At 44.0% G+C, this 27397-nt stretch overlaps 1 protein-coding gene across 1 annotated transcript in view; it reads left to right on the top strand.

The window, feature by feature from the left end:
* MYO1E (myosin IE) overlaps window positions 1–27397 on the top strand; it is a 247587-nt gene that overhangs the window by 135790 nt on the left and 84400 nt on the right. The window contains exons 5-9 of the mRNA XM_075531887.1: window positions 1185–1272; window positions 6923–7012; window positions 14710–14841; window positions 19271–19405; window positions 22090–22222. Of these exons, the coding sequence (XP_075388002.1) occupies window positions 1185–1272; window positions 6923–7012; window positions 14710–14841; window positions 19271–19405; window positions 22090–22222 (578 nt within the window). The remainder of the gene's footprint in view (window positions 1–1184; window positions 1273–6922; window positions 7013–14709; window positions 14842–19270; window positions 19406–22089; window positions 22223–27397) is intronic.

Raw genomic sequence — 27397 nt, 5'->3', positions numbered from 1 at the left:
TTGCACTAAATTCAGCAAGGTTCTGAGTTTTGCCATGAGGACTACTTTGATCTTTTTTTTAATGTTTTCTTTTGTTTATTATTTTTTTAACATCAAACTATTTCAAATTTTGGTTCCCATAGGAGCTATATGCAGGGTGTCTTTGCTTACTTCGCACCCTAGGCCCCGTTTTCTCTCTTCTTGGGTAACCCAGTAGCTGATGATCGTTCACCAGGCTCCGTGCTCTCAGGAAAGCATGCGTTTGCACCATAAAGTTCTTGACCACCCCCAAGCCAACAAAATACCGTTCCATGAACATAGAACAGCTTGAATGTTTCACATAACAATATGTGGATTCCTTTAACCTAATTAAATCTATCACGGGCACTCAAAGGCCACTAGTGGGCAGCTGCGTGGCTTCAGCATACTGGGAATGGCGGCCACCGGGAGCTGAAGGGGATTTTGCAGAGTGGGCAGTCCTGGTAACAAAGGACTTCCCCCATGCTGAAAGGCTGCCAAGTGGAAGGTAGTCTTTGTTCTTCAGGATGTGATTAACATTGCCTCATCATTTAATTTTAGAACTCCGAAAATAAAGATACTTGCATCGTCAAGGCACATGTTTTGAAGTCTGAAAATGCCTACATTTTCCTCTTTTGATTTCAGACATAGCATAACTCTCTTGTTAAAAGAATGGAAAATGATGAACTGAAAGTCTCTCCTAACCTCTTTGCCTTTGACCAAAACTTCTGCTACTATCTCATGGTAGCTATTTCCAGTCTTTTGTGTGTGTGTGCTTTTTGTTGTTGTTGTCTTAGTACAGTTTGGTAACCATGAATTACATACTGTGTAGATGCCATTACTTCATATGCCTTTTCCCGTACATTTTCACTTTTCATAGGACATCTGTAATTTCCACGTAACATTTCCTACTTCTCCAAGTCATTTTCCTGTTAGTGGGCATTTTGAATGCATACATGCATGTAATTAAGATGATCACTGGTCCACACCATGTTAACCTAGTTGGCCAACCAAGTGATGTCGGTCCTCTCATCCTGATGTGATTAACCTTTTCAGCGCCCATTGTGTGTGTCAAACTGGATTTCTTTCTGCCCGTTTCCATCGTTTCTTTGGGGTTGTGTTTCGGGGAGGAGAGGGCTGGTTGTGATCCACTTCATCGGCGGCTATTTGTGCTTCTTTTTCCTCAGTGGTGAGAGTGGTGCTGGAAAGACCGTAGCTGCCAAATACATCATGAGTTATGTCTCCAGGGTGTCTGGAGGAGGCCCCAAAGTTCAGGTGAGTTGGCGATGGTCCATCGTGAGACCGTAAGAGATTCCATTTGCTCTTGGAAGAACATCATTTTTCCTCCACATGAAAGGGATTGGCTGTACAGCAAAGAAACTTGAAATCTGCAGAGAAATTGTATAAGATGAAGATGCCCAATAGGTAATGAACTTCCACAGATCATGAGACAGTCCACAGTCCAAAAGGAAGATACGGACATGAACGATAGTGCATGGGTAAAAATATAAAATAGGAAATATGCTCAGTCTCGATAATAACGAAAGAACTGTACATTAAAGTGGACCAAATTAGTGAAGCTGTCATCTCTGATCTATCAAATTGGCAGACACATTATCGTGTTTTAAAGTGAAGGGACAGAAGTCACTCTCATCCATTGCTGAAAAGAGCAAGAATGAGTGCAATGCGATGAAGGTTGTCTTAGAAAATTTCATCAAATTTATTCACATACAACTCAGCAATTCCGCCTATGGAAATTTATCCTTTGAATGTACTCAAATGGGTGGGAACTCCTACATATAGGCATTTATTTGATGTAACATTTTCCATAGTGAGAGAAAACTGGCAATAGTCTAATGCTCATTAAAAAGCAGCTGATAAGATAATTTATGGTTTCATCAATTGATACGGCCAGAAAAGCGAGGCTTCATGCACTGATAGAGAATGATTTCTAAGACCTGTCATTAAATGGAAAAAGGTAAGACGCAGGACAGTATGTGGGATATGAGACCATTTTAGGTAAAAAAAAAAAAATCTAAGTGTGTTTGGATTTGTATAGCGCAACTCTGAAAAGATATCAAAAACAGAACCAGAGAGCTAACAGCAACGTGTGCTTTGGCGTGGAGAAGCTGGAATAAGGGCATATTTTCCCTGCTTGCCCCTCGGAGCCTTTCCTAGCTTAAGTGATGTAGCTGAATTACCACGGTAAGAAAGAGACACAAATTCTCAAATAAAGGAAAGAGAGAAAAGGGGTCTACAAAGAAAATAGGGGAGAAAGGAAGCAGGGGGCAAAGGAGAGAAATGAGAAGCCACCAGACCCAAAGAAGGGGCCACGTGGTAAAAAGAAGAGCAGGTGGGCAGAGGACCTGGGACTCGGGATGGCGGTGGAGCTAGTGAAACCGACAGAGCCCTGTTTTCAGCTTCACTCGCTGTCCTGCAGAAACAACATCGCCAGCTGTGGATGAGCTGCCCACTCCTGCCACTCCGCCACCCCCCAATTCCAGAAAGCAATGTGGGTGGTGGTTAGGGTCACAGAGGGCTGCCCAGCTCACAGTGCTCATCCTGGTCACCTCTCTGTGACTGCCTCTCACACCCCAAGAGAGATGTCAATGTAAATCTTTTAAAAAATTATTTTAATCATTTTATTGTGGCCTCGTGCAACTCTTATCACAAACCATCCATCCATCCATTGTGTCAACCACATCTGTACATTTGTTGCCATCATCGTTTTCTAAACATTTTCTTTCTACTTGAGCCTTTGGTATCAGCTCCTCATTTTTTACCCTCTCTCCACCTTCACAAATCCTTGATAATTTATAAATTACTATTATTTTGTCATTTCTTACACTGTCGGGCATCTCCCGTTACCCACTTTTCTGTTGTCCATCCCCCAGGGAGGGAGTTATATGTAGATCATTGTAATTGGTTCCCCCTTTTTCCCCCACCTTCCATTCACCCTCCCGGTGTTGCCCTTCTCACCACTGGTTCTGAAGGTGTCATCCATCCTGGATTCCCTGTGTTTCTAGTTCTGATCTGTACCAGTGTTTTCTAAAACTTTACTTTCTAGTTAAGCCCTTGGTATCAGCTCCTCTTCTTTCCCTCCCTCTCCCCCCACCTTCGTGACCCCTTGATAAATTATAAATTATTATTATTTTCATATCTTATACCGACCACTGTCTCCCTTCCCACATGGTTTCTGTTGTTCAGCCCCCTGGGGGAACAGGGAGTGGTGATGTGTTCTTCTTTGGGATCGGTTCCCTCTTCCCTCCTCTCCCCCACTTCCCCCTGCCCTCCTGGTATCGCTACTCGAATCCTCTTCCTCTAGTACATATTATAGCAGACTTCCCTGGAAACAATGGGGCCTTGTTCCATTATAAGACCCTTTGAAATTATTTAAATTGAAGGTTCAAATTTTTAATCTATAGATAAAAACATCGGAATCATTAATAAGCAATACTATTGCCATGGTCAGCTGTAGACTTTTTTAAAAAATGCATGGCAATGTCCTTTCCTACCGCTCTGTCTCCAAAGTAAACATCCATACCTGGTGTCCTACACCAACATAGGCAAAATGTACTAGTTCAACATGTTATTGAAACTTAAAAAGTCAATGACCTATTGTACATGTTCTTGATGCTAAAACCAAAATAACCCGTTGCCATTGAGTCTGTGCCAACCCATAATGACTCATCAGCGCAAGAAGAGCTGCCCCACAGGGTCTCCAAGGGGGTCATTTTCAGGGAAGTAGACGGCCATGTCTTCCTCGGCAGAGCCACCAGGGACCAGAACTGCCGGTGTTGTTACTGTCCACTGTGAGTGCTTCACCACGGCACCACCAGAGCACCCTGTTTGGCTGCTGAGAAGCCCGTGTTTGTTTTCCATGTACAGCACGTATCATTTGGAATTGGCTATCTTGCAGTACTTGATAGCCACATCTGTCACCAGGCCACCTGTTGGAGTTGTAGCTCCGAAACCAAGGCGGCTGTGGTTGGGTCCACCTACTTTTCTCAAGTCATGTGATTCTACATGAGGACAGAAACCTATGACACTGTTTTGTGGATGAACTATCCCTTTAACCTGTTCCTAACATACCCAGGCCACGAAATTATGTTGAATAATATCATTAAGATAGACATAGATAGATATCACTCACTGCCGTTGAGTTGATGCCAACTCATAGTGACCCTCTAGGACAAAGTAGAACTGCCTCTGTGAGATTCTAAGACTGTAACTCTTTATAGGAGTAGAAAGCCCCATCTTTTTTTCTGAGAAGAGGCTGGCGGTTTCAAACTGCCAACCTTGGAATTAGCAGGCCAACATGTAACCACTATACCATCAGGTCTACCACAGATAGATATAGATGGATGGAAATATGCATCAAGATTTTCAATTAACCCCTCCCCACAGAATAATTCACTTCAGAGGACAGCACTGAAACTATACCTCAGGGACAGGGACATGTCTGATCAGAGCACAGAGGAGCAAATGAAGGGAAAGGGAGAGAGAGTGGAGCACATCCTGGCCCGTCGAGCCCTGAGAATGATATTCCTGCTCAGAGCAGCCAATGCACAGAAAGGTCCATAAGGCCGGCCCCATCATGAGACACAACAGCCCTCACTGACCCATTGGACCTTTACTCAAGGATTCCCTCAATGCAAGAACACTTTGTTCTAATAACCTGGCAATCTGTGATGCTCACCTTCCCAACATGATCACTGAAGACAAAATGGGTGCAAAAGAGAATGTGATAAAGGAAGTTGATGGTACCTGGCTATCAAAAGATATAGTGTCTGGGGTTTTAAAGGCTTTAAGATAAATAAGCAGCCATCTAGCTAAGAAATAACAAAATCCACATGGAAGAAGCACACAAGCCCGTGTGATCACGAGGTGTCAATCAGATCAGCTATCAGGCATCAAGGAACAAAAAATCATATTATTGTGAATGAGGAAGAGTGTGGAGTGGAGACCCAAAGCCCAGCTGTAGGAAACTGGACATCCCCTTCCAGAAGGGTCATGGGGAAGAGATGAGCCAGTCAGGGTGCAGTAAAGCACCCATGAAACATACAGCTTTCCTCTAGTTCTTTAATGCTTCTTCCCGCCCCCATCATGATCCCAATTCTACCTTACAAGTCTGGCTAGACCAGAGCATGTACACGGGTACAGAAAATGCAGATAAGAGCTGGAAACACAGTGATCCAGGGCAGATAAACCCCTCAGGGCCAATATTGAGAATAGCCATACCAAGAGTGTAAGGGGAAGGTGGAGGAAGAAAGGGAGCACCAATCACAATGATCTACCTGTAACCCCCTGCCCAGAGCATGGATGACAGAAAAGTGGATTCAGGGAGGCATCAGCCAATGTAAGACATAAAAAATAATAATAATTTCTAAACTATCAAGGGACGGAGGGAGGGCAAAAACTGAGGAGCTGATACCGAGGGCTCAAGTAGAAAATGTTTTGAGAATGATGAGGGCAACAAATGTACAAGTGTGCTTGACACAATGGATGGATGGATGGTTTGTGATAAAAGTTGTACAAGCCCCCAATAAAATGATTTAAAAACAATTTTTTTTAATAAAAAGAGCCTCTCTTTTGTTATCTCCATAGAGAAGTGGTGTTTTTATAAATGGTACAGTATGCGTGTCCAGCAAACCAAAAAAATAGAAAACCAACGAAGAGCTACGCCCTGAAAATTAATTTTACAGAGAAAAGTTCATATAGATCCATGAGCTTTTTTTAGAGCGAGTCGGCAGTTTGGCTATAGGGCTGTACGCTTTGAAATGAATACTGTGGGAGGACCACCCAGAATCTGCCCTTGGTGCCGTTGCTAATGGAAAATCCCCCATCGGGATAGAATGCCAATTCTCATTCCTTGTGGCAGTCTCTCTCCTGAATTTTCAGAAGGTTGCCGAGGACCACCACAGCTATTGTGGAGTCAGTTCGTAGTTAGAGGCTTAATCTAACCCGGTACCTGACAGACAACCGATCTGGTAACCAGACTTGCAGACATTGACTCCTGATTTGCCTCTTCCTGTTTTCCTAAGAAAGCAGGGATGCAGAGGTCTTGGCTCAGAATTAGTCAGTAGCTTAAAAGTCCAAGCCAGAAGACTTGTTATTTCTGGAACATGCCTAACCGTAGCATGTGAATAATTGGAAGTACAAGGAATGACTCATTGGTTCAAAGCCCTCGGCAACATCAAATCCTATCTGTTTCGTGGCCATGGTGTGTTTGCGCACACTTCGCAGTTTGGCACCGAGCGGGGTGCTCGAAAACCAGGGACCGAGGATTATTTCACACCATCCAGTGGTCACCCTGGCTGCTCAAAGTGAGAACTTTCAAAGCATAAACAGCGAGCCGGTTAGAAATGCAGGTGCTCCGACCCCACTTGCTGAATCAGAATCTGCATCTTAAGCAGCTTCCTGAGGTAAGGCATGCACACTCAAGCTTGAGAAACAGGAGGCTGTGTTGCCACGCCCTTTAAGGGGTGGAGCAACGCCTTCTGATGCCTGGAAAAGATGGGTGACATACCTGGGAAGACGTATTGATCATAAAGACTCTTAAAGATCAGCAATGAAACCTCTCCCCAGCTCTACTCTCCCCCCTCTGTTATACCCACCACTCTTAGGGACCAGCTTGGAAGCCTAGTCTGGATACATGTGTAGGTCTATGTGTAAAACCTAATTTACGAGTTGATTTACTGATTTATTTGTGGTAGTCTGGCTCCGGGTAATCTGGTATCAAGCCAAGGGAGTTAGGAGACCCAAAAAGACTTAGGTCACCTGCCCAGTAGGGAAAAAGAAAGCAGAGACACTTGAACTGGAAACCTCTGACTTTAGCGCAGAGATCAGGTGCTCGGGAAAAGCTGACATCGATGCACAGTGAGTGCTTGCCCCTCCCTGACTTCTGGTGTGTCTGTCGTCACAGCACGTGAAGGACATCATCCTGCAGTCCAACCCCCTGCTGGAGGCCTTCGGGAATGCCAAGACCGTCCGGAACAACAACTCCAGTCGATTCGTGAGTTTCTTTCAGCGTCTTTTTGGGTAGAGTTGTCAACTTGAGTTGCTTTAGGTCTTCGTTTTCCAGGCCTGCTGTAATAAAATGCCACAGAGGATGTAGCTTTCAAGAAGAGAAATTTCTTTCCTTACTATTCAAGAAGGTAGAAGTCCAGATCAGGACCAGGCTGGTTCCTTCTGAGTGCGCAGAGAAGCTATTCCATGGCCCTCTTCGACCTGCTGGTGCCGTGGTTCTCAACCTGGGGTCACAACCCCTTTTGGGGGTCAAAGGATCTTTTCACAGGGGTCACCCAAGGCCATAGGAAAACACCTAAATATTTCACAATATATAATTACATATTGTTCTGTGATTGATTATGTTTAATGATGTTCCATCAGTAACAATGAAAATATATTCTGCATATCAGATATTTACATTACAATTCCTAACAGTAGCAAGATGACAGTGATGAAGTAGCAACGGAAATCATGTTGTGGTTGGGGAGTCCCCACCACATGAGAAACTGTATGCAGGGTCGCGGCCTGGGAAGGTTGAGAACCACTGTTCTAGAGGCTCCCAGCAATCCTTCGGCTTCCTTGGCTTCACGTGATGGCGTTCCCTTGCGTCTTGTTTAATGGGCTTGATCTCCAAACAGGGTCGCATCCATTTGGGTTCGGCCTTCAGCACACATTTTTTGGGGAAACAATTCAGGCCATAACACCATCCTAAAGAAACTTTGACTTGGCCTTGGTCCTCGAGCACTTTGCTTTGCCACCTGGAGCAAAGTCCTTCTTTCGCAGACAAGCGGGTAGGAGCAACGGTGACTTGGTTGCCTGAAACAACCAGGTCTGTGGACAATGGCATGATCGAACACTGGGGGTGTTGGCCTAGTCCAGTCCCTCTAAGGGACCCTTCTTCCACGTGATTGTCAGAGTAATTCCACTGCCTGCACTGTCTAGCATGTCCTCCCTACCTTACCCAGCACAGCTTCGTGCATGTGCTTAACACACCCTCTTGGTGACACCCAAAAGAGAGTGTCAGTTACCTGGCCCACTTCCCCAAGCTAACAAAAATGCCAGCACAATGCGCCCTTGTGAATGCCCACTAAAATATTTTTATGTCTGGGTATCTCCTGAGAGGGTAAATTGTAAGTCTGGCAAGGATGAAGATGAATATATTTCCCTTGGGGCAAACAAAAGTCGCTTACAAAGAAGCTAATGTTTACTGAGGAGCTTTGATTTGTGTACATTTTGCATCTTATCTCTTGAGAGCTTATGTGTGGAACTAAAGCATTCGGTGAGCCGTCTGTGAGGCAGATTCTGAACTATTCGAATACACATGAATGAGAATTGGGGAGAGAAGCAATTAGAGGAATATCTATTTATAAAGAAAGCGTCTGTCTCTATAGATGTCTTACTCACTTCTCAGGCAGTAACTGTCAAGTTCTCTGAATGAGTTATGTCTGTCCGATTTGTTCTCCCTTTTCTGGTTGCCCTATAATATTCAAATTAATTACTCACGTCTTCATGCCTCGTTTTTTTTTTGGTCTGATGACTATATTGGGTTATCGTAAAGGAGTTTCTAGAGAATGAAAAAGGAACGCAGATGTGAATTTTCCATTTGACCTTTTAACTTTCCGTCCAAATCTGCCTAGTAGACATGCTAAAATTTGGTCAAATTTGTCTCGCTGTCCATCCAGATCTTATTGCCTTTTTTTAAAGATCGAGGGGGGGGGTGGAAATTCAGTCAACATTTTCCTTGATTTCCCCATTATAAACTGTTATTTTTCCTCATCAGTTTTTAAAGCCTGCATTCATTTACTTATTTCAACATTTTATTACAATACTTATGCCAGTTTTGTTATAAAATGTATACCAATCCTATTGGAAAACTAAGGAGCTCTTGGTAGCAAAATGGTTAAGCATCAGCTGCTAAACAAAAATGTGGAGTTTTAACTCACCAGCAACTCGGCAGGAAAAAACCTGATGATTTGTTCCCAGAGAGAGCTAAACCCAAAGCCACTGTCACGGAGTGAATTCTGACCCGTAGGGACCCAGTGTATGTTTGCAAGACTGTAAATCTTTACAGAAGCAGACAGCCTCATCTTTCTCCCAACAAGAGAGTGGTGGGTTTGAACTGCCAACCTTGCAGTTTACCATCCAATACCAGGAAACAGTTTGTCTCTATCACTTAAAACCCATCTGAGTTGGAATTAAGTCTCCTGCAGACAACAAGAACCACCAGTGGAAAAATGGAGAAAAGTATGGCTGTCCAGTGTATACATGTGCACACACATATACACACAGAGACTAATGATGGATGGAATTACAAGACTATATCATATTCTCTCTCTTCAGATGGGCAAACATTAAGGAGATTGATAATCCCTGGGGGGAAAGATGTGATTGGTGGAAGACTGACACATTCTTCCAGGAAAGCCATCTGGCAATTTTTATCCAGACCAAAGAGGTTCAGCATAAAAAATTAAAAAAACAAAAAAAAAGGTTCATCATCTTTAATCCAAGAAGACCATTGTCAGGACAAATTATGTCCATTTCCTGTTAATAATTATGTAAAGAAGTTACCCAACATTTATTGTTAAATCAAGGCTCCAGAGCACTCTAGGTAACATGGCCCCATCTTTGTTTTAAAATGGGCACATTACATAAAACGTAATTACAGTGTTTATAAATCCAAGCTTGAAATGCCGTTCCACCGCTTGCTTAGGAGGAGGAGGTGGAAGTGGATCAGGGTGCAGTTCTGGGTGGTTTCACTTTTCAAACTCAGCACGAGGCACTGACTCCTTGCTTTCTTTACATCTTGTTTATTTTGTTGTTGAGAGTGTACACAGCAAAACATACACCAACCCAACAGTCTCCACATGTACAATTTAGTGACACTGATTATATCCTTCATATTTCTTCAAGCTGTACACACACACACTCTCCTTTTCTGGGCCGCTCCTCCCGCGTGAATAGAAACTCACTGCCCCTAAAGTTTCCTGTTGAACCTTTAAATTTACTGCTGTCAATTTTATCCCAAATGGATAGTTCTTAAAAGAGTACAATGCTCAAGGGAGACATCTTTTTTATTTTTGTTTAAAACTAGTTCCTCTAAATTATTATTTGCTTTAAAGAAGACTTTAGAGGCTATTTTTAATTTAAAGTTTAAAGACAGGCTCAGGGCAATTTTGTTTCAGAGATTCATTCAGCTTCTATTGCTCCAGACAGTCTAGTGTTACAGAGAATTTGACATTCTGTTCTAGAGCATCACCCTTGGGATCCCATTCTTTTATGGAATCTTAAATCAAAATGTTCCTTAACGGTAGCCAGGCACCATCCCGTTCTGATCGTGTGGCCAAGGAGGCCATTGTATGTGGAGGCAGCTAGCCATATCCTCCGCCTGGCCCTGACTCTTCCTCTGTTGCTCTCGAGACCAGTGGCTTCTCCGCGGATGGCCACTGGCAAGCTTCTGAACCTCTAGGCACTACATAAGGAACTGGTACACACATTAACTAGGGCGGCCCATGAAGCCATGACTCTGAACCTCCAAACCAAAGAACCAACTCCTCGTCCAGATGCATGGTTGCACACAAGCAGCAGCAATGACTCGGGTTTGGTTCTATCCTGGTAGATACTCAGATATCTGCCACACAACTTTTGCTAAGTTAGCTTTTTGCAGCTGTACAATTTAGTGTCAGCAATATCAATAATCAACTGTACCATTCTCCCCTTAATGTTAATTTTCCGGCACCATTAATCCCCCTTCCCTAACACCCCCGCCTCCACCCCTGTGGTCATTCATTGGCCTTTTCATGTTTGTTTCCTTGCTTGTTTGTTTGCTTATGTAAGTGAAGTCATATACTATTTGTCCCTTTGTGGTTAGTTTTATTTTATTCTGCATAGAATCTTCAACTGCTCCGTCCAGACGATAACGCATATCAAGACTTCATTTCTCTTGCTGCTTGAGTGTGGGCCGCATTGTGTTGGCCCATCCGCCTCTCGAGGAGCACTGTGTTGTTTCCCCCTTTGGCTGTCGTGAACGTGCTGCGATGAACATTGGTGTCCAAGCCACTTCTGGGTCTCTGCTTTCAAGGCTTCCGAGTTTGTGCCTAGGAGTGAATTGCTAGGTGAATTCCGACTTTCAGTTGTTTCCGTGAACTGCCACATTATTTTCCAAAGCCACTCAGTTTTGTATTCCCACCAGCAATGGATAAGGGCTTTAATTTCCCACATCCCTACCAACCTTTGTCATGTTCTGTTTGGTTTTTCCTTTTAATCGTAGCCATCCTAGTGGAAGTATGCCATCGTATTGTAGTTTTGAGTTACATTTCTCTGACGGCCAATGATACCGAGCATCTTTTCATATGTCCGGTGGCCATTTGAATGTTCTTTTTGGTGAAGCATCTATCCAAGTCCTTTGCCCATTTTATTACTAGTGTATTTGTCTTTCTGTTGTTAGTTTATACATATTTTACATGTACTTGGGCTTTTTTTTAATAGTGCAACTTTGTTTTTGTTTTTTAATCATTTTATTGGGGGCTTATACACGTACTACAATCCATACATACATTGTGTCAAGCATATTTGTACATATGTTGCCATCATCGTTTTCAAAACATTTTCTTTCTACTTGGTATCAGCTTCTCATTTTTTCTCTCCCTCCCCCACGTTCTCTCCCTCATGAACCCTTGATAATTTATAAATTATTATTATTTTTTCATGTCTTACACCGACCAGTTACACTCACCCGCTTTTCTGTTGTCTGTCCCCCTGGGAGGGGGTTATAGATTGTAGATCAGTGTGATAGGTTCCCCCTTTCTCCTCCCACCTTCTCCTTCCCCTCATGGAATTGCTACTCTCGTTGGTCCTGAAGGGTTTATCTGTCCTGGGTTCCCTGTGTTTCCAGCTCTTATCTGTACCCATGTACATGCTCTGGTCTAGCCAGATTTGTAAGGTCAAATTGGGGTCACGATAGTGGGAGGAAGGAAGAATTCCCTCCCCCACCTGTATACTTTAGCTTTATAAAATAAAGTTTTACATAATTTGGCTATTAGATTCTTGTTAGATAGATGGTTTCCAAAGACACTCTCTCAACTAGTAACTTGGCCTTTACTTTTTTGGGGAGTAAAGCATTTTGATGAACAAACGTTTTTCATTTTTATGAAGTCTCATGTATTATTTTGTTTTCATATTCATGATTATGTTAGATAATCCTTTGTTGGAAGTTGGGCCTGACAATGTTGCTTGCTCTTCTAAAACCTTTATGGTTTTAATTTGCACATTCTTAATTCATTTTGAGTTTGTTTTTGTGTATGGTGTAAGGCCGGGGTCCTGATTCATAGTCCTGCATGTGGAAATCCAGTTCTCCCGGCACCCATTTATTGAAGAGACTATCTCGCCCCCTCCCCCCTGCCGTTGAATGGACTTAGCACCCTTGTCAAAAATCGGTTGACCATAGATGTGTGGATTTATTTTTGGATTCTCAATTCTGTTGCAAAAGGTGTTTTTTTCCTATTATTATAATAGCAGGCTGCTTTGATTAATGTAGTTGTATAGTTTGTTTTGGAACGTCACTGAATTGTATTCATGTGTACTACTGAGCAGATCAGTTTTCCATTCAACAAGTCATGCGTTCTTATCCTGTCTCATTGATCACAGTCCTCCCCACCATCTTTTACTCCTCTTCCTCCTTGTGTTTCCTTTTCTCGGACTTCCTTCTTTCCTAACCTCTGGCCTTCGTCCTTCGTTGATCTCAAAGCGTTGGCTTTTCTAAGATGTGTGTACCTTCCTAGCATGACTGTTTTCCTTACAGACCTATTGTCTGTGTACACCCGCGGCCTGTGAGTGGATTCAGACTGCTAGAGGGCCCTGGAGGACAGGGTAGAGTGGCCTCATTTGGGTTTCAGAGGCTATAAATCTTTAGGGGAAGCGAAAACCTCATCTTTTCCACCCAGAGTGGCTGGTGGGTTTGTATCCCAACGTGGGACCCACTGCCCCATTTTAAATAACAATTTTGAATCACCTATGGAGGAATTCTGTTGGCATAGCAGGTTACCTATTGAGCTGATTCGAATCTACCCGTCGCTCTGCAGGACCAAGGCGAGGCTTTCTGCTCCCTTAAAGATTGATAGTCTCAGGAACGCAAAGGGTCAGTTCGGCTTTGCTTTATAGGGTCAATGTGAATCAAAACAGTGGGTTTAAGTTTGCTTGTTTGTTTGTGTTTTTGTTTGAATGATATATTCATGTTTCTGTTAGATTGGAGAAGTGGTTCTCAGTCTTGACTACAAATAGATATCACCTGTGTATCTTCTAAATGACTCAGTGTTGGGCGTCTGTCCCTAGAGATTCTGATTTACTTGGTCTTATGGAACCAGACACTGGTCTTGCTCAGTCGTCCCCCCAGCGTGTTCCACTACTTTAAAAGCACCGAGGAGTTTGCTGTTTGCTGCGCCTGGTGTTCCTCCTCTGCGTGCCCTGTTTGGTCTACTTTTCCTCTCTTGATGAGGAGCTGGTGGGGAGGGAAGACCGGAAGGCGCCCAAAGGAAAAGGTGGTGAGGGTGGAACTGAAGGGACTCGTTAGCCAACTTCTCTTGTGCACCACTGTCATTCAGGACTGTCGTGGCCTGTGATTCTCTGTCTTATGCTTCTGGGTATTGCTCTGAACTTGTGAGGAAAGGACATCAGATTAAGATAAGTAAAAAGGAGGGGGGTGGCCTTCGTTCCCAGTCTGCTTGAGCCCTTTTGAATCAACAAGTAATGTAACCACAGTAGCACCTCTCATGTACTGGGTCCTAGAGGCAATAGGAAAACCACCCGAGCAGATTTGCTTGTCTTTAATGAATCTATGACTCGAGACACAGACCAGACGCCCAGCTCGGTTCAACTTTGAGACATATGAGCTTTTTTCCAGCCTAGAATTATTTTTAAATATGAAATGAGAATGTCTTTATGTTGGACATTGTCTCTCTCCAGTTCATCCTTAGGCCACATGGTCCCTACAGCCCACTTGCTTCTCCTTATTTTTAAGTCTACCCTTCTGACCACTAAGGGGCTATATAAATTTCTGCTACCTGGAGAGAAACTAGGTTCTAGTGAGAAAAACTTTCATCTACCTCATCTGCATCCCTTTTCCAACTAAATGCCAAGTTTCTATTCCCCTTTGCTTTGTTAACTGTAATTTAAAGGCGAGTCATAATAATAGTCATAACAAGAACAAAAATTCCCACACCCATTACCAGCAGTGAAGAGTTTTATTCAAAGCCAAATGCTTTGATCCTAGATAAAACTTTAGAGACTCCAGAGGTAGAAGTCAGTGACTGCTTTTGCTCACAGCCATGAAATCAGCTTCCTCTGAATGAGGCTGAGGGGATTCATACTTAGTAGATCCGAGTACACCGTGGATGGATCTTCTGCCCCTGGATTAGGAGGCAAGTCCCTACTGGGAGGACAGGGGCAAAGGCTAATACTTTTCCTTATTTAGTCAAGCCAGAGTGACAAATTTTCTCTTTCTCATTATACAGTGCTGCGATTGGACAAGAACATAGGTTTATTGTCTGAAAGGAAGAGATGAGGAAGTCTAGACCAGAAGTGGAAATCATTCTGAATGTGTCCTTTTCAAACGAATTTCCTTGAATTATTTACCGTATCAATAGCTGGTTTGGAATATCGTGTTTTTGTGAACCAACTGCTGAAGGAAATCCTTAACTTTTCTTGCAGGGAAAATACTTTGAAATTCAGTTCAGTCCAGGTGGAGAACCAGATGGTGGAAAGATCTCCAACTTCCTTCTGGAAAAATCCAGGGTGGTGATGAGGAACCCCGGAGAACGGAGTTTTCACATATTTTACCAGGTTTCTCTTTATCTTTTTTCTTTATTCTTCTTTCTCCACATTAAAAAAAAAAAGGTTTTTTTCTCTCAGTGTCATATTTAGATAAGCTAGTCCCCAAACCCAAGAAATATTTATGACTCTAGTATGTGCAAGTCGGTGTGAAAAAACGGGGGGGGGGGGCATCCCTCCCCTCAAGGAACAGGAGTTCTGTTTGCAAAGATGCGACGACAATTTGCATAGTTTAATAGTCAAGAAACGACTAGCATAAATTTAAAACAACAGTAGAACTGTTGGATTCTTTGCCAAATAGGACTTCATGAGGGGAGAGTTGGCAAGTATGCGAAGGAAGGATTTAGAGAGAGAGAGAATTCTTGATGATTACATGAGGGGAGGTCAGGGGTCTACACAAAGTCAATGGGAGTTGGAGAGAGGAACTCAGTCCATGAACCAAAAGCCTCCGCCGGCTTGTAGGGTCAGACGTTTCCCCAGGCGAACTGCTGGAGGAAAGACTGAAAATAGCATTGGGACCTTTCTTGCTAGATGGAAAAGTTTCAACTCAGACTCTCAAAAGCCAGGGAGAATTGGGGGCTATAGTACAGTGGGCAAATGAATGCTCCTCAATGGTATTGCCAGGTCCGTCATTATTTGATTCAACTATTGCATTTTGTTATTAGTAAAATATATATAGTGATAATATATAAAATATATAAAATAAGCTTATTTTTATGTTCAGGTTTACTTATTACAGGCATCCTTGGGGATATTGCAGGTTCAGTACCAGACCACCACAAAAAGTGATAGCATAATTAAATAGCATAAATTAAATGAATATATATGTATATGGATATCCGGAATTTCCCTGGGCAGAGCTGAGCTTTCATAGTACGCATTTTTCCCACTAGGCGAGCATCAAGCAACTCACTCTGAGTTAGTGCACCCAGGTGGCTTAGCCTGGGAAGGTTCTCTTTGGTCACAGTAAAATTTTTCATGAAAGCAGTTTCACTCGAACCTCCTTTATTGTGATGGCTGATTTACAAGAATAGTGGGCAGCTGTGAGATTTTGTTTCTTGCTTGGGAAAAATGCTGCAGAAACTGTTGAGATGTTGAACACAGCTTCCAAGGACAGTGCTATGGGGAGGACTCAAGTGTCTGAGTGGTTTTCTTGTTTCAAAAACAGTGAAATATTAATTGGTGACAAACCTCATTCTGGACGTCTGTCAACTTCCCGAACAGACAAAAATGTCGACAAAATTCCTGTACTTGTGCTTCCTCGTTAAAGCGATGAGGAAGTTATCCGGGCTATCTTGGAGCTCGGTTCAGCAAATTTGAATGGAACATTTGGGAATGAGAAGAGTCGCTGTGAAATTTCTGCCTCGGGTTCTGACTGCCCAGGAATAAGAGTGTCATCGAGTGGAAACATGCCGGGCTGTGAAAGAGCAGCTCCGAACAGCCCAGACTTTTTCCCAAAGTCATTGCTGGAGATGAGACATAGTGCTATGCTTACGACCCTGAAAGCAAACTTCAGTCTTGCCCACCATCATCACCTCGCCCAGTAAAAGCTCATCAAGTGAAATCAAAGACCAAGATGATGCTTATGCGTTTTGGGTTTTTTTTGGTGTGAGGGAGATAGTGCATTTAGAGTTCGTTCTACCAGGTCAGGCTGTTCATCGGGCTTTCTATTCAGAAGTTCTGAAAAGATTGCATAACAGTGTGCCACAAGAAAAGGGCCTGATTTGTGGCAGACAGGGGACTGGTTTTGCCATCACGACAATGCACCTGCTCATGGAGCCACCTCCGTGTGCCAGTTTGGGGCAAAAAACATATGTCTATCTGGCCCCAAGCACCTTACTCACCTGATTGATCACTCCATGTGACTTCTTTTTGTTTCCACAAGACTTCATTTCTGCCAATGAAGAGGGACATGAAAGGAAAGCGATTTGAAGACTTAGAAGAGGTGAAGGAAAAAAATGAGGGAGGTGCTGTCAGCCATCCTTACAGATGAGTTTGAAAAATGTTTCCAAGAACTCATTTGCAGATTTGACAAAAGTATTGAGTCTGATGGAGAGTACTTGGGAGGTGATAAGGTTGTTTTGCACACACACAAAAAATTGAAATACACAGCTTTGGGGGGAAATTTCTGATTTCTTTTGGGTACCCCCATATAGTTTCCCAGTGTGTATAGAAGCTGTGTTTACACTCTGCTGCATACAGTCATTTAAGTGTGCAATAGCATTATGGAAAACTTGAAATATGGCATCAATAGACTTGCTCGACACAGGGTTACCACAAAACTTCAATTAATTTATTTTTTTAAATGCAATATCTGCAAAGAGCAATAAAGCTAAGCATATAAAACAAAGTATGCTTGCCTTTTTATACTGGTATACACTAAGAATCCACATTAGATTTTTTTTGGGGGGGGAATGTGTGGTGACTATCTTTTGTTTTCAATTTAAAAATACTGAACTTAAAGAAAGTTAAAATGTGGTGATATCTCCTATTCAGTCTTTTCAACTCCACAGACATTTTAGACAACGAAAAAGAATTCTTTTACATGATATGTGATAGATGAAAACTTATGCAAATGACCAAAAGCTCTTCTGCATTCCGTAATGCCATCTTATTCCAAAACAACGTGCTTTGGAAAACGGGAAAGCGTTGTATCTATCACACAGCGTACATTCTTTATCTGAGCAGCAAACACAAGTACAAAAAGGCATTCTGGGATCCTTTTCAACAAATGCAAGCCTCATGCCCTGCAGGAGTTCCTGCCCACAGAAGAGACCCTGGGGCAGTGATGAGCCCCACAAGAAAACAGTGTTCAAGACTGATACAAAAGTCATCCTGAAGCTGTGAAGTAGACGAGTGGCTTGTGGAAAGGGAGCACGGAGAGACAAATTATGCCTAACAAGCACCTTGGCCGCTGTCTGTATCTGTAGAACCATGAGAAAATGAAAATCCAGTCAACAGGAAAGTACTCGAAGAAAGAGGAAGAAAATCGGGGGCCCACATTCTCCACAAAGCCAGGGAAAGCCTGGGATGGTGAACAGCAGGATCAAGTGCTCAGACTGTTGGGAAAAGGGTTGGGTGGTGGCTTGGGGACCAAGGCATGGCAGTGGGGTTTTTAGCCACTGGAGGGTCCGTTACAAGAGAATTCATCAGAGGGATGAGTGGAGAAGCCAGACTGAAGGTAGTTTAGCTGGGTGAGGAAGTAGAGTAGTTTAGCTGGGTGAGGAAGTGGAGTAGTTTAGCTGGGTGAGGAAGTGGAGTAGTTTAGCTGGGTGAGGAAGTGGAGTAGTTTAGCTGGGTGAGGAAGTGGAGTAGTTTAGCTGGGTGAGGAAGTGGATTCTGTGGCGTAAGGAGTTCGTGAAGTCAGGGAAGACCTTTAAAGAAGGCAAAGAATAACTGATTGTGGTATACAAGAGAGAGGGAGCTGAGGGACTATGGATAAAGAGAAGGCTGAAAAAAGAGGGAGGGAGGATCTCCTCAGACTTAAAAAAAATCCTAGAAAACAGAAGAAATAGAATGGAGGGTCAGGGCAGTACAGAAAGCCTTCATTGCGATTTGAGTGGATATTCACAGAGCAATTTGGTTTTCTGTACAAACAAGACTGAGGAGACCAGGAAGAAAAACAAAGGAAGTCTCACTTCATGAGATGATTTCTCCAGGATGGGGGGTGGGGTGGTCCCTATTTGGGGGGAGGGAGGACCAAGATGCCAGGAGGAACCTGGCAAAGATGGAAAAAGGAGGCTAGAAGTGCTCATTGGGTTGGAGCTGGCAGTGTACTGGAGCTCGCTCACTGGACTGTGAGCCTCTCTCCCCGCTTCTCCTTGTCGTGAAATCCCATTGGGAACTGGAGGAAAGTCTTGGCAGGACTGTTTGCACCACATAAATTGGCAAGGTTTATAAATCTTTAGAGCCAGGGGGTTCCTCCTAACAGCACATCTCCAAGTGGACCATTCTTGGTGCCCTTTCAGAGGGTGTTGTTCAGGTGTAACAGACATCAGAGCTGGAGCAGAAGTCAAGGAAAACTCCATTGGTCGGTAGGTGGCAGGATACTAGCCATGGTTTAATATGTATCCTACAAACAGAAGCCAGCTCCACTTTACAAAGCCATGAGAAAGTTAGACAGGAACTAAGTCATTATAATCTGGTTCGCTTCCTACTCTGGAAGACCCGGGCGAGTGTAACAGCATAGTTCCTTTTATTGGACAATGGCAAATGTAAGAACCAGGGTTTCCAGGGGTCATGGGAGGCTGCTCTAGGTAGATCAGGTATTCTGAAATGATGCTTCATAAAATACAACCGCCTTCCGTTTTAGAAATTTTAGAACTTTATGGATTGAATGTCCTTGTCCCCTAGACTCGGGGCTGGTGGTGGCAGGGACTAGCAGGTGACTTTGAAAGTATATTGTGGTCACTTCATGCCCATCCAATTGCTCTTGCTCCAGCTCATCGAGGGTGCCTCTGCAGAGCAGAAACAAAGCCTGGGCATCACCAGCATGGACTATTATTACTACTTGAGCCTCTCCGGCTCCTACAAAGTGGACGACATTGATGACAGGCGGGAGTTTCAGGAAACTCTGGTAAGTGCGGCTGCAGGGTCGTGGAAAGAGCAGTGTAGGTTAACAAAGCACAAAATGCCCCCCTCGTTCTCCATAACCAAACGTACATATTACACAAACAAGCAGACAAACAAGTCTGTTCTGACTCATGGCAACCTCATGTTAAAAACCAAATCTGCTGGTATCAAGCCAATTAGAGCCGACCTTGGAGCCTCTGAAGCTGTGAATCTTTGTGGGAGCAGGCAGCCTCATCTTTCTCTCATGGAAAGGCTGGTGGGTTTGAACTGCTGACCTGATGGTTAGCAGTCCGAGGTATCACCACTACGCCTGTGTTAAAGCTGCTCTTAAATAACCATATGCCCACTTGCCTAAGGAACTTCATGATTGGAGATCTGTACCAAAAAAAATGAGTCATCCTGACTTCTCTATAGGACTTTTGGGACACGGGCAAATTCTAGTGTGGGTAGTACATTATGGATATCTAGTTGCTGATCAGCCAACGTTCATTCTTGGGCCATTTGTTTCCTTAGAAAGCAAAACGGAAGAAGCCCTGTGTGATCAGCCTGTGTGATCATGAGGTATCGATGGGATCAGGTATCAGGCATCAAAGACCCAAAACAAAACAAATATCATATCAATGTGAATGAGGGGCAATGTGGAGTAGAGATCCAAAGCCCATCTGTAGACAATTGGACATCCCCTTACAGAAGGGTCACGAGGAAGAGATGAGCCAGTCAGAGTGCAGTGTAGCACCAAGGAAACATACAACTTTCCTCTAGTTCTTTAATGCTTCATCCCCCCCACTATCATGATTCCAGTTCTACCTGACAAATCCGGCTAGACCAGAGCATGTAGACAGGTACAGATAAGAGCTGGAAACACAGAGAACCCAGGATAGATAAACCCCTCAGAATCAATAATGAGAGTAGCAATACCAGGAGGGGAAGGGGAAGATGGTGGAGAAAGGGGGAACCAATCACAATGATCTACCTATAACCCCCTCCCAGGGGAATGGGCAGCAGAAAAGTGGGTAAAGGGAAGCATCAGTCAGTGTAAGACATGACAAAATAATAATTTATAAATTGTGAAGAGTTCATGAGGGAGGGAGGAAGGGAGGGAGGGGGGGAAATGGGCTGACTCCAAGGGCTCAAGTAGAAAGGCAACATTTTTTAAATGAAGATAGCAACATATATACAAATGTGCTTGACACAATGGATGGATTGTGATAAGAGTTTTATGAGCCCCAAATAAAATGATTTTTTTTAAAGAAAAAGAATTCTAGAACCCCTTTAGCCCATTTTTCACCCTCTTCATTCCTTTTCCACCTTTGAGGCCTCTCTCCTAGCCTCTGTGCTGGGCAGGCCGGGCCCTTCCCATGGTCCCCTTGGATATCGTGAGACAGGTTGTGAGCGAGGGTCAAGTTTACAGAGGGGCCACAACCTGAGGCAACATCTTGATGAGTTAGTCTAGAGCGGTAGTCTGCAGTGTTCTCCAATGCCTCGACCCTTCATACAGTGATACACACCCTCCCCAACCATAACATTATTTTTGTTGCTACTTCATCACTGTCTTTTTGCTATTGTGATGAATCGGGCGACCCCTGTGAAAGGGTCGTTTGACCCCCCCACCCACCCCCAAAAGGGGTCATGACCCACGGCTGAGAACCGCTGGTCTAGAGTTTTCTGCAGATAAAGCAGTCATCCGTGTGGCCTCAAAGCAATATTGTCACCACATTAATCATTTTCTCCTCCCAATCCAGTACCAACAGGGCACCCTGAATGGGCAGTGGAGGCTCGATTGGAGGGAGACTGGTATTTGTGCTTAAGGGACACCATGTGCAGGCCGACTATAACCTGGGTGCCAGGAAATAAGATAGCATCAGAGGCCTCAAAGGGGGGAGGGAGGGAAAGTTAGACAGGAGACTGCACACTGGTCTCTTAGAAACTAAAGTTAAAAAACAAAAACAGCTACGCTTGTTTATCACGTTTTTAAGCGATTTTTAATCAAAATCCTTTTTCCTTCCACTAATTGAAAATATAATGTGTGCATTTACATCACAGACCATCCACTTTGTATTTCACAGTTTATACTACTAACTCTTTCCCCCCGATAGACTTTACCCTTCACCCGCTCCTTCTCTCTTCTCCGTCTGTGGGTGACTGTCCCCCATCACACCCAAGTGAACCCCTGTCCACAGTCTAGCCTATTACTCTCTCTTCTCTCCCTTGCCCTCCCACCCTTGGCAGTCTTCAAAGTCTGTGTCCTTTGGTGTGACTTCCACTTCGTTTGCAAATCCAAGCTATTCTGCACCTCCCCTCTCAAGGGCAAGGTCTCGATATCGACTTAGAGGGACAGGAAAAGGGTTGGCCCCAGAATGTACAAAGGGATGAGGAGAGATGTAGAGACCCTTGGGAAGAGCTGCCGCTCCATCTGAATAGCCTTCAGGAGCTGTCTGGCCTTTACTCCCGAGAAGAAGACATGCTCTGTTTGAAGACAGACTACCTTGCCAGTGAGACTTAGGAACTCTAGGAAAATGTGCAAGCGGGCCTTGGTCAGCGATAATATCTGGTGGGAGCTTCCAGCTGCCATCACAGGCTAACCCACATCTAACTGCCCAGCATACTCTATGCCCCAGGCTCTATGTTATGGGCTCACAAAGCTGGAGGCTACCACGTGGGGATAATGCCGGGTCCTTTCCTTTCCAGCATGCCATGGATGTGATTGGGATCTTTGCCGAGGAGCAGACGCTGGTGCTTCAGATTGTGGCTGGGGTGCTTCACCTGGGAAACATCAACTTCAAGGAGGTTGGCAATTACGCCGCGGTGGAGAGTGAAGAGTGTGAGTAGCGATAGCCTGAGGGGAAGTGGTTGGTTTGCTCCAATCACAGGTCACCCACGCTGTGCCCTTGCATTTGGAGGAGATGTCAGACACGCCCCTTTCCTCACCACCATCTCATCCCACAACACAACCCACTGCCATTGAGTTGATGCTGGTTCAGAGCAACCCTGTAGTGCCAGGTATAACGGCCCCTGGTGGTTTCCAAGACATAGCTCTTTATAGGGGGAGAAACCCTGTGTTGGTCTGGGTACTTCAGAGAAACAAATCCACAGAAACTCATGGATAAGAGAGAGTTTAATATAAAGGGTAAGTGCGCATTTACAAAAACATCCAACCCCAGAGCTGCCCAAGCCCACAAGTCCAACATTAACCCATATGTCTAACACCAATCCACAAAGTCCCCCTCCATCTCACAAAACACACTATGATGCCGACTGCAGGAGGAAAACCGGATCAGTGAGCGTGTAAGCATCTCAGCGCTGGCAGGGGTCTCCACACAGCTGCTCCAGCACCCAGGGCTGCATCGGGGTAGGTCCATGTGGCTTCTCCTTGGGGATGTCTTGCAGGAAGTGAGCCTTGCCAGCTTGAGCAAGGAACTGGCTAAGGCAGCTGAACCATGGTCCGACCATCAGAAAGCAAGAGACCCAAGAACTAGAAAGGCGAGACTAACTGAGCCATTTATCTCTCCACCCTTCAATTAACCCCACATGTATTTATTGGCCAGGTTAGCACCATAAACTAACTCAAAGCCCCATATGTCTCCCCAAGAGCAGCTGGTGGTTTTGAACTGCTGACCTTATAGATAGCAGCCTAGGGCTCCTTCAATCCCACAACCAGACAGAATCAATAAAATCATTTCAATGTACCATGGACCTTGGGAGAATCTGGCAAACTTTCACCCCTAGATTTAAAGATCAAATAGAATCTTTAACCAAAACAAGTGAAGCGGTGGGTTATGCATTCCGGTACTACCTTCGGGGTCTGCAGTTCAAAGCCACCACCTGCTCTGAGGGAGAACGCTGAAGCTTTCTGCTCCCATAAACAGTTACAGCCGTGGAAACCCACAGGGACAGTTCTACTCTGTCCTGTAGTGTCCCTATGACTCAGGATGGACTCGACAACAGAGTTTAGTTTAGAGTTTGAGAGTCATAGCTTAAAAATGAAAAAGATATGTCTCCTAATAATAGTTTTTTTTTTCTATAACTGGTCTTCATTGTCCCCCTGGCAATGAAGAACTGGTACTCCAGTCAATAATAATCCAGGGTAAAGTGTAGGCATCTGCTTCTGCAGCTCCCCCTGGATAATTACAGCACCTTACCCTGCCGCCAGGGGATGGAGTAGCCCACTTTTGGGAACACTACTCTTCACCAACCACCACCTCCTTGGCTGTTGAGTGGACTCCAGCAGGCATGGCCCATGTGTCACAGAGCAGAACTGAGCGTCAGGAAGTTTTCTTGGTTTTAATCTTTTACGAAAGCAGATTGCTAGGCTTTTCTTCCAACCAAAGCCCAAATTCAACTGCCATCTAGTCAATGATGAACTTGATGCTTGAACCCAGCTGCCATCAAGTCAATGATGAACTACCCCTGTCAGTTTCTGAGACAGTAACTCTTTGTGGGAGTAGAAAGTCTCATCTTTCTTCCACGAACAGCTGGTGGTTGCAAACTCCTCACCTTACGGTGAGCACCACGACACATAACCACTTCGCCACCAGGGCACCTCTCAATGTTTTCAAAGGGAAAAAAGGCGGGGGTGGGAAGGGGGTGGGTCATCGGTCATTGCTTGGCCACTGCCATTCATAGCTCTGGACCCATCTGTAGTGTAGTCCGAACCTCTAAACCCGAATTGTCATTTCTCACTCACCAAGAAGAAACTGGAATTGTTCCCACCGGGAGATGTTACTGGTGATGTGTGCCAGCAACTTCAACCACAAAACACAAAGATCTGTGTCATGTGACAGCCTCTCAGGCACCAGCTGACTGCAGGCTGCTCTCTGAGCTCACGAAGCCACTCGCCACCCAGGACAAAAGCCCTTCCTTTCTCAGCATTCGTCAGAGATGATAAATTTAGATGTTTAGTAATAAATAGTATCCCACTCATTGCTGACCACGCAGTGGGGAATATTTCCATTCCAAATAAGGTCTTTTGTTAATGTTCCAAATAAGGTCTTTTGTTAATGTTCAGTTTGCTTTTCTGATAAAAGAGGGAAGTTTGGCTAGCCTCTGATGTCCGCATGATAAAGACGGACTATACTTAACAGGGAAGGGGGAGAGGTGGGACACCGTAAGTCAGCAGCTTGTCCATAAAGCCTGGAAACAACCTCCTGATCTTCACTGGGTTCTAGGCATGGATGGGCACTGTCGTTTACAGCTCGTGAATGCACAGGTGTGTCCAGTTAGTCATTAACACATTTTCTGTTAACATGGAAGGTTTGGGCTTGGTAGTGTTTTCCGAAGAACTGGACTCAGTTTTTCTCACCCTCTTGGATTATTAAAATCCTTTCCTGCCTCTTTATGGTGGAGAATAAAGTCATGCGCTGCAATGGCAGGCTCTCGCCCTCTGCGCTTGAGCCGAGAGGCGGTTTGTTTTACAGTGGGATTTGGAAGAAGTAGCCTCCTCTGCTAACGGGGATTAGCAATGGATCAGAAAAGTTCCTGACGGGACCCAGAGGCAGGATGGAGATCAGAAAAGACTGCCTTGGAAGCCAGAGAGGTTCAACAAGGAAATGTGTCCCCTTCCCAGAAACTTCTTTCTGTTGAAGTTGACTTTTGGTCAGGTGGTAATACGCTGATTAATTGACATGATTCAAAATAGATCTTCTTGTTACTCTTTTGTCAGTCAATCGGTACCCCTCCCTGTAGCCCACTCAGGGCTCCATCTTGCGCTTGCTCTCAGGGCAAGTGTTCTAAAGCAACTGCACGTGGCCGATCTTTTTCCCGCTGGTGCGCAATAGTGAAAGCACACCACGCAGGGTCCCACCGCTGTACTTTTCACTTAACAATATATGTTGGGGACTATTCTGTCTCACGTTATAAGGAGCTGCGTCCTTCTATACCTGCAGAATATCCCATTTCTGGGCCATATTTTGATTCCTTAAGTCGACGGGCCTTGTTGTTGTCAAGTATCCTCAAATCCGTTTTGCCTTGATAGCACCCCAAGGCTCAGCAGAACAAAGCCTTCCCCGGTCCGGCACCACATACAAAATCGTTGTTATGTTTGAGTCCACGGCACAGCCACACCGCCAGTCCATTTTGTCACGGGCCTTCCTGTTTCTCACTGCCCTCTCCCTTTACCGAGCATGGTGGGCATTAAGATGCAAATAAAGCAGTTTTTCCAAGTCAAACTGGAATTAATTACCGTGACCTGTGCCATCTTTCCCATATTTGAGTATATCTGTGGAAGAAAATTCTAGAAGGAAGTGTTAGCCCAGGCGTTTATAATGGAGGAAAACAGACTTTGTTCTGGCTATTGCATTAGAGGAGGGAAAATGCTAAGCTTCTCAAACGGCTGGCCCACTGAATCACAAGAGCTATTAACAACACCTGTCCTTGGACTGAAGAAACCGTGCGATGTATTTAGTCAAATTCTCACATGTATTTATTTTGTTTCTGTTGAGTTTTTGATCATTTGATTTCATATCTATTTATAGTCACTTTTTAAAGACAGGTCCTATAGGTAACAAGGCATTTGCCAATTTCTACATTAGCAATATTTAATAATAAATAATATTTAATAAAATTAATATTAAATATTGGAGAATAAAGTCATGCACTGCAATTAAAGTTAATTAATGAGATGTTAATATTTACTATTAATAATGTCACTTAATTAAGTGACATTAATTTTATTCATGCTATTGAAACATTACTGCTAATGGGTCCCCAAAATTCCCTAGTGGAAGTTCAGTGTCCCCTGAAGATCCTTTCCAAATCTTCATATTTTTGAAAAGCCAAGCAGACCTCCATTTAGGTGTGTGTGTGCCTTCATCATAAATAGGACATCGCTTTGGAAACAAGACGTGCTCAAAAGAAAGTAAATGCCAAATTAACTAGGAATCTCATTGAAATAAAAAAAAGACTGTTTAAATAAATAGCATTGGACTATTGCATTCTTTTTCACCTATTTTGAGTTAGTTAAGACAGCACAGACTACAACATCAAAGAAAAATAAGCCACTTTTCCCCCCACTTCTTTAAAATTTACAAAAGGGGAATTTTGTTTTGCGACATCTTTTCTACTTGGGACTCAAATGGGGAAATCCAGCTTGGCTTTACGTTTTTCAAAGAAGTAATAGAAATTGATCTTCATTATTCAAATGTGCTGAGATGTTGCTATCTAGCAGGTTCATCCATGTTTTATATAACCCTAATTAATTAGACCAGAGACATCCGTGTTGTTTTTTTTTTCAAATCAGTCCGTCTTCCTCCCTCTTCTCCCTCGCCACAGCCTCTAAGCTTTCCTACTGGCTGACACTCTAACCAGTGACATTGGCCCATGTCCCCTCAGGGAAATCCACAGCGTGGAGGAAGGTAATGGGAAGTCCTGTGGCTTCAGCACCCCAAGCCACTGAGGACCACACAGAGGGGCCATTAAAGCCTGTACTTGGGAAAACATGGCATGGAGCTTTGTTCAAAGCAAGTGCTGGATTTCCTCCTTAGACTCCTTAGCTATTTGCAAAAAACACATGGATCTGATCCCATGGGAATCCATGCCTTGTTTTGGAAGTGCCTGCAGCCCTTCAGTTCCCTTCTCTTCCTTACACCCAAGAGGTGAAAGAGCCTGAAGTACAGAGCATGGCAGGTGTCTTTCCCTGGCTCTTCTGTCTGTTTGGTTGTCTCACCTCAAAGGCTCTGATCATCATAATTCTATTTGCTTAAGCTCTGGAGATTAGATCATAAAGACGCCCAAAACGCTTACCATGCCCCCATTTTAGCACAATAAAAAACACCTCACTGCCGTCAAGCCAACAAAAGCCTCTAGGACAGGGGAGAACTGTCCTCAAGGGTTTCTGAAACAACATCTTTACAAGAGTAGAAAACCCGATCTTCATCTCACTGAGTGACAGTTGGTTTCAAACTGCTGACCTTGCAGTTAGCAGCTCAACACGTATCCGAGTCCCTATGCCACCAGGGGTCTTGGCGTGATTGTGGACAGACAATTTGAAGACAAGTGTATA

Source organism: Tenrec ecaudatus, chromosome 14 (genome assembly GCF_050624435.1).
Source record: "Tenrec ecaudatus isolate mTenEca1 chromosome 14, mTenEca1.hap1, whole genome shotgun sequence".
Lineage (NCBI taxonomy): Eukaryota > Metazoa > Chordata > Mammalia > Afrosoricida > Tenrecidae > Tenrec > Tenrec ecaudatus.
This window is presented reverse-complemented; position numbering and strand designations above follow the sequence as displayed.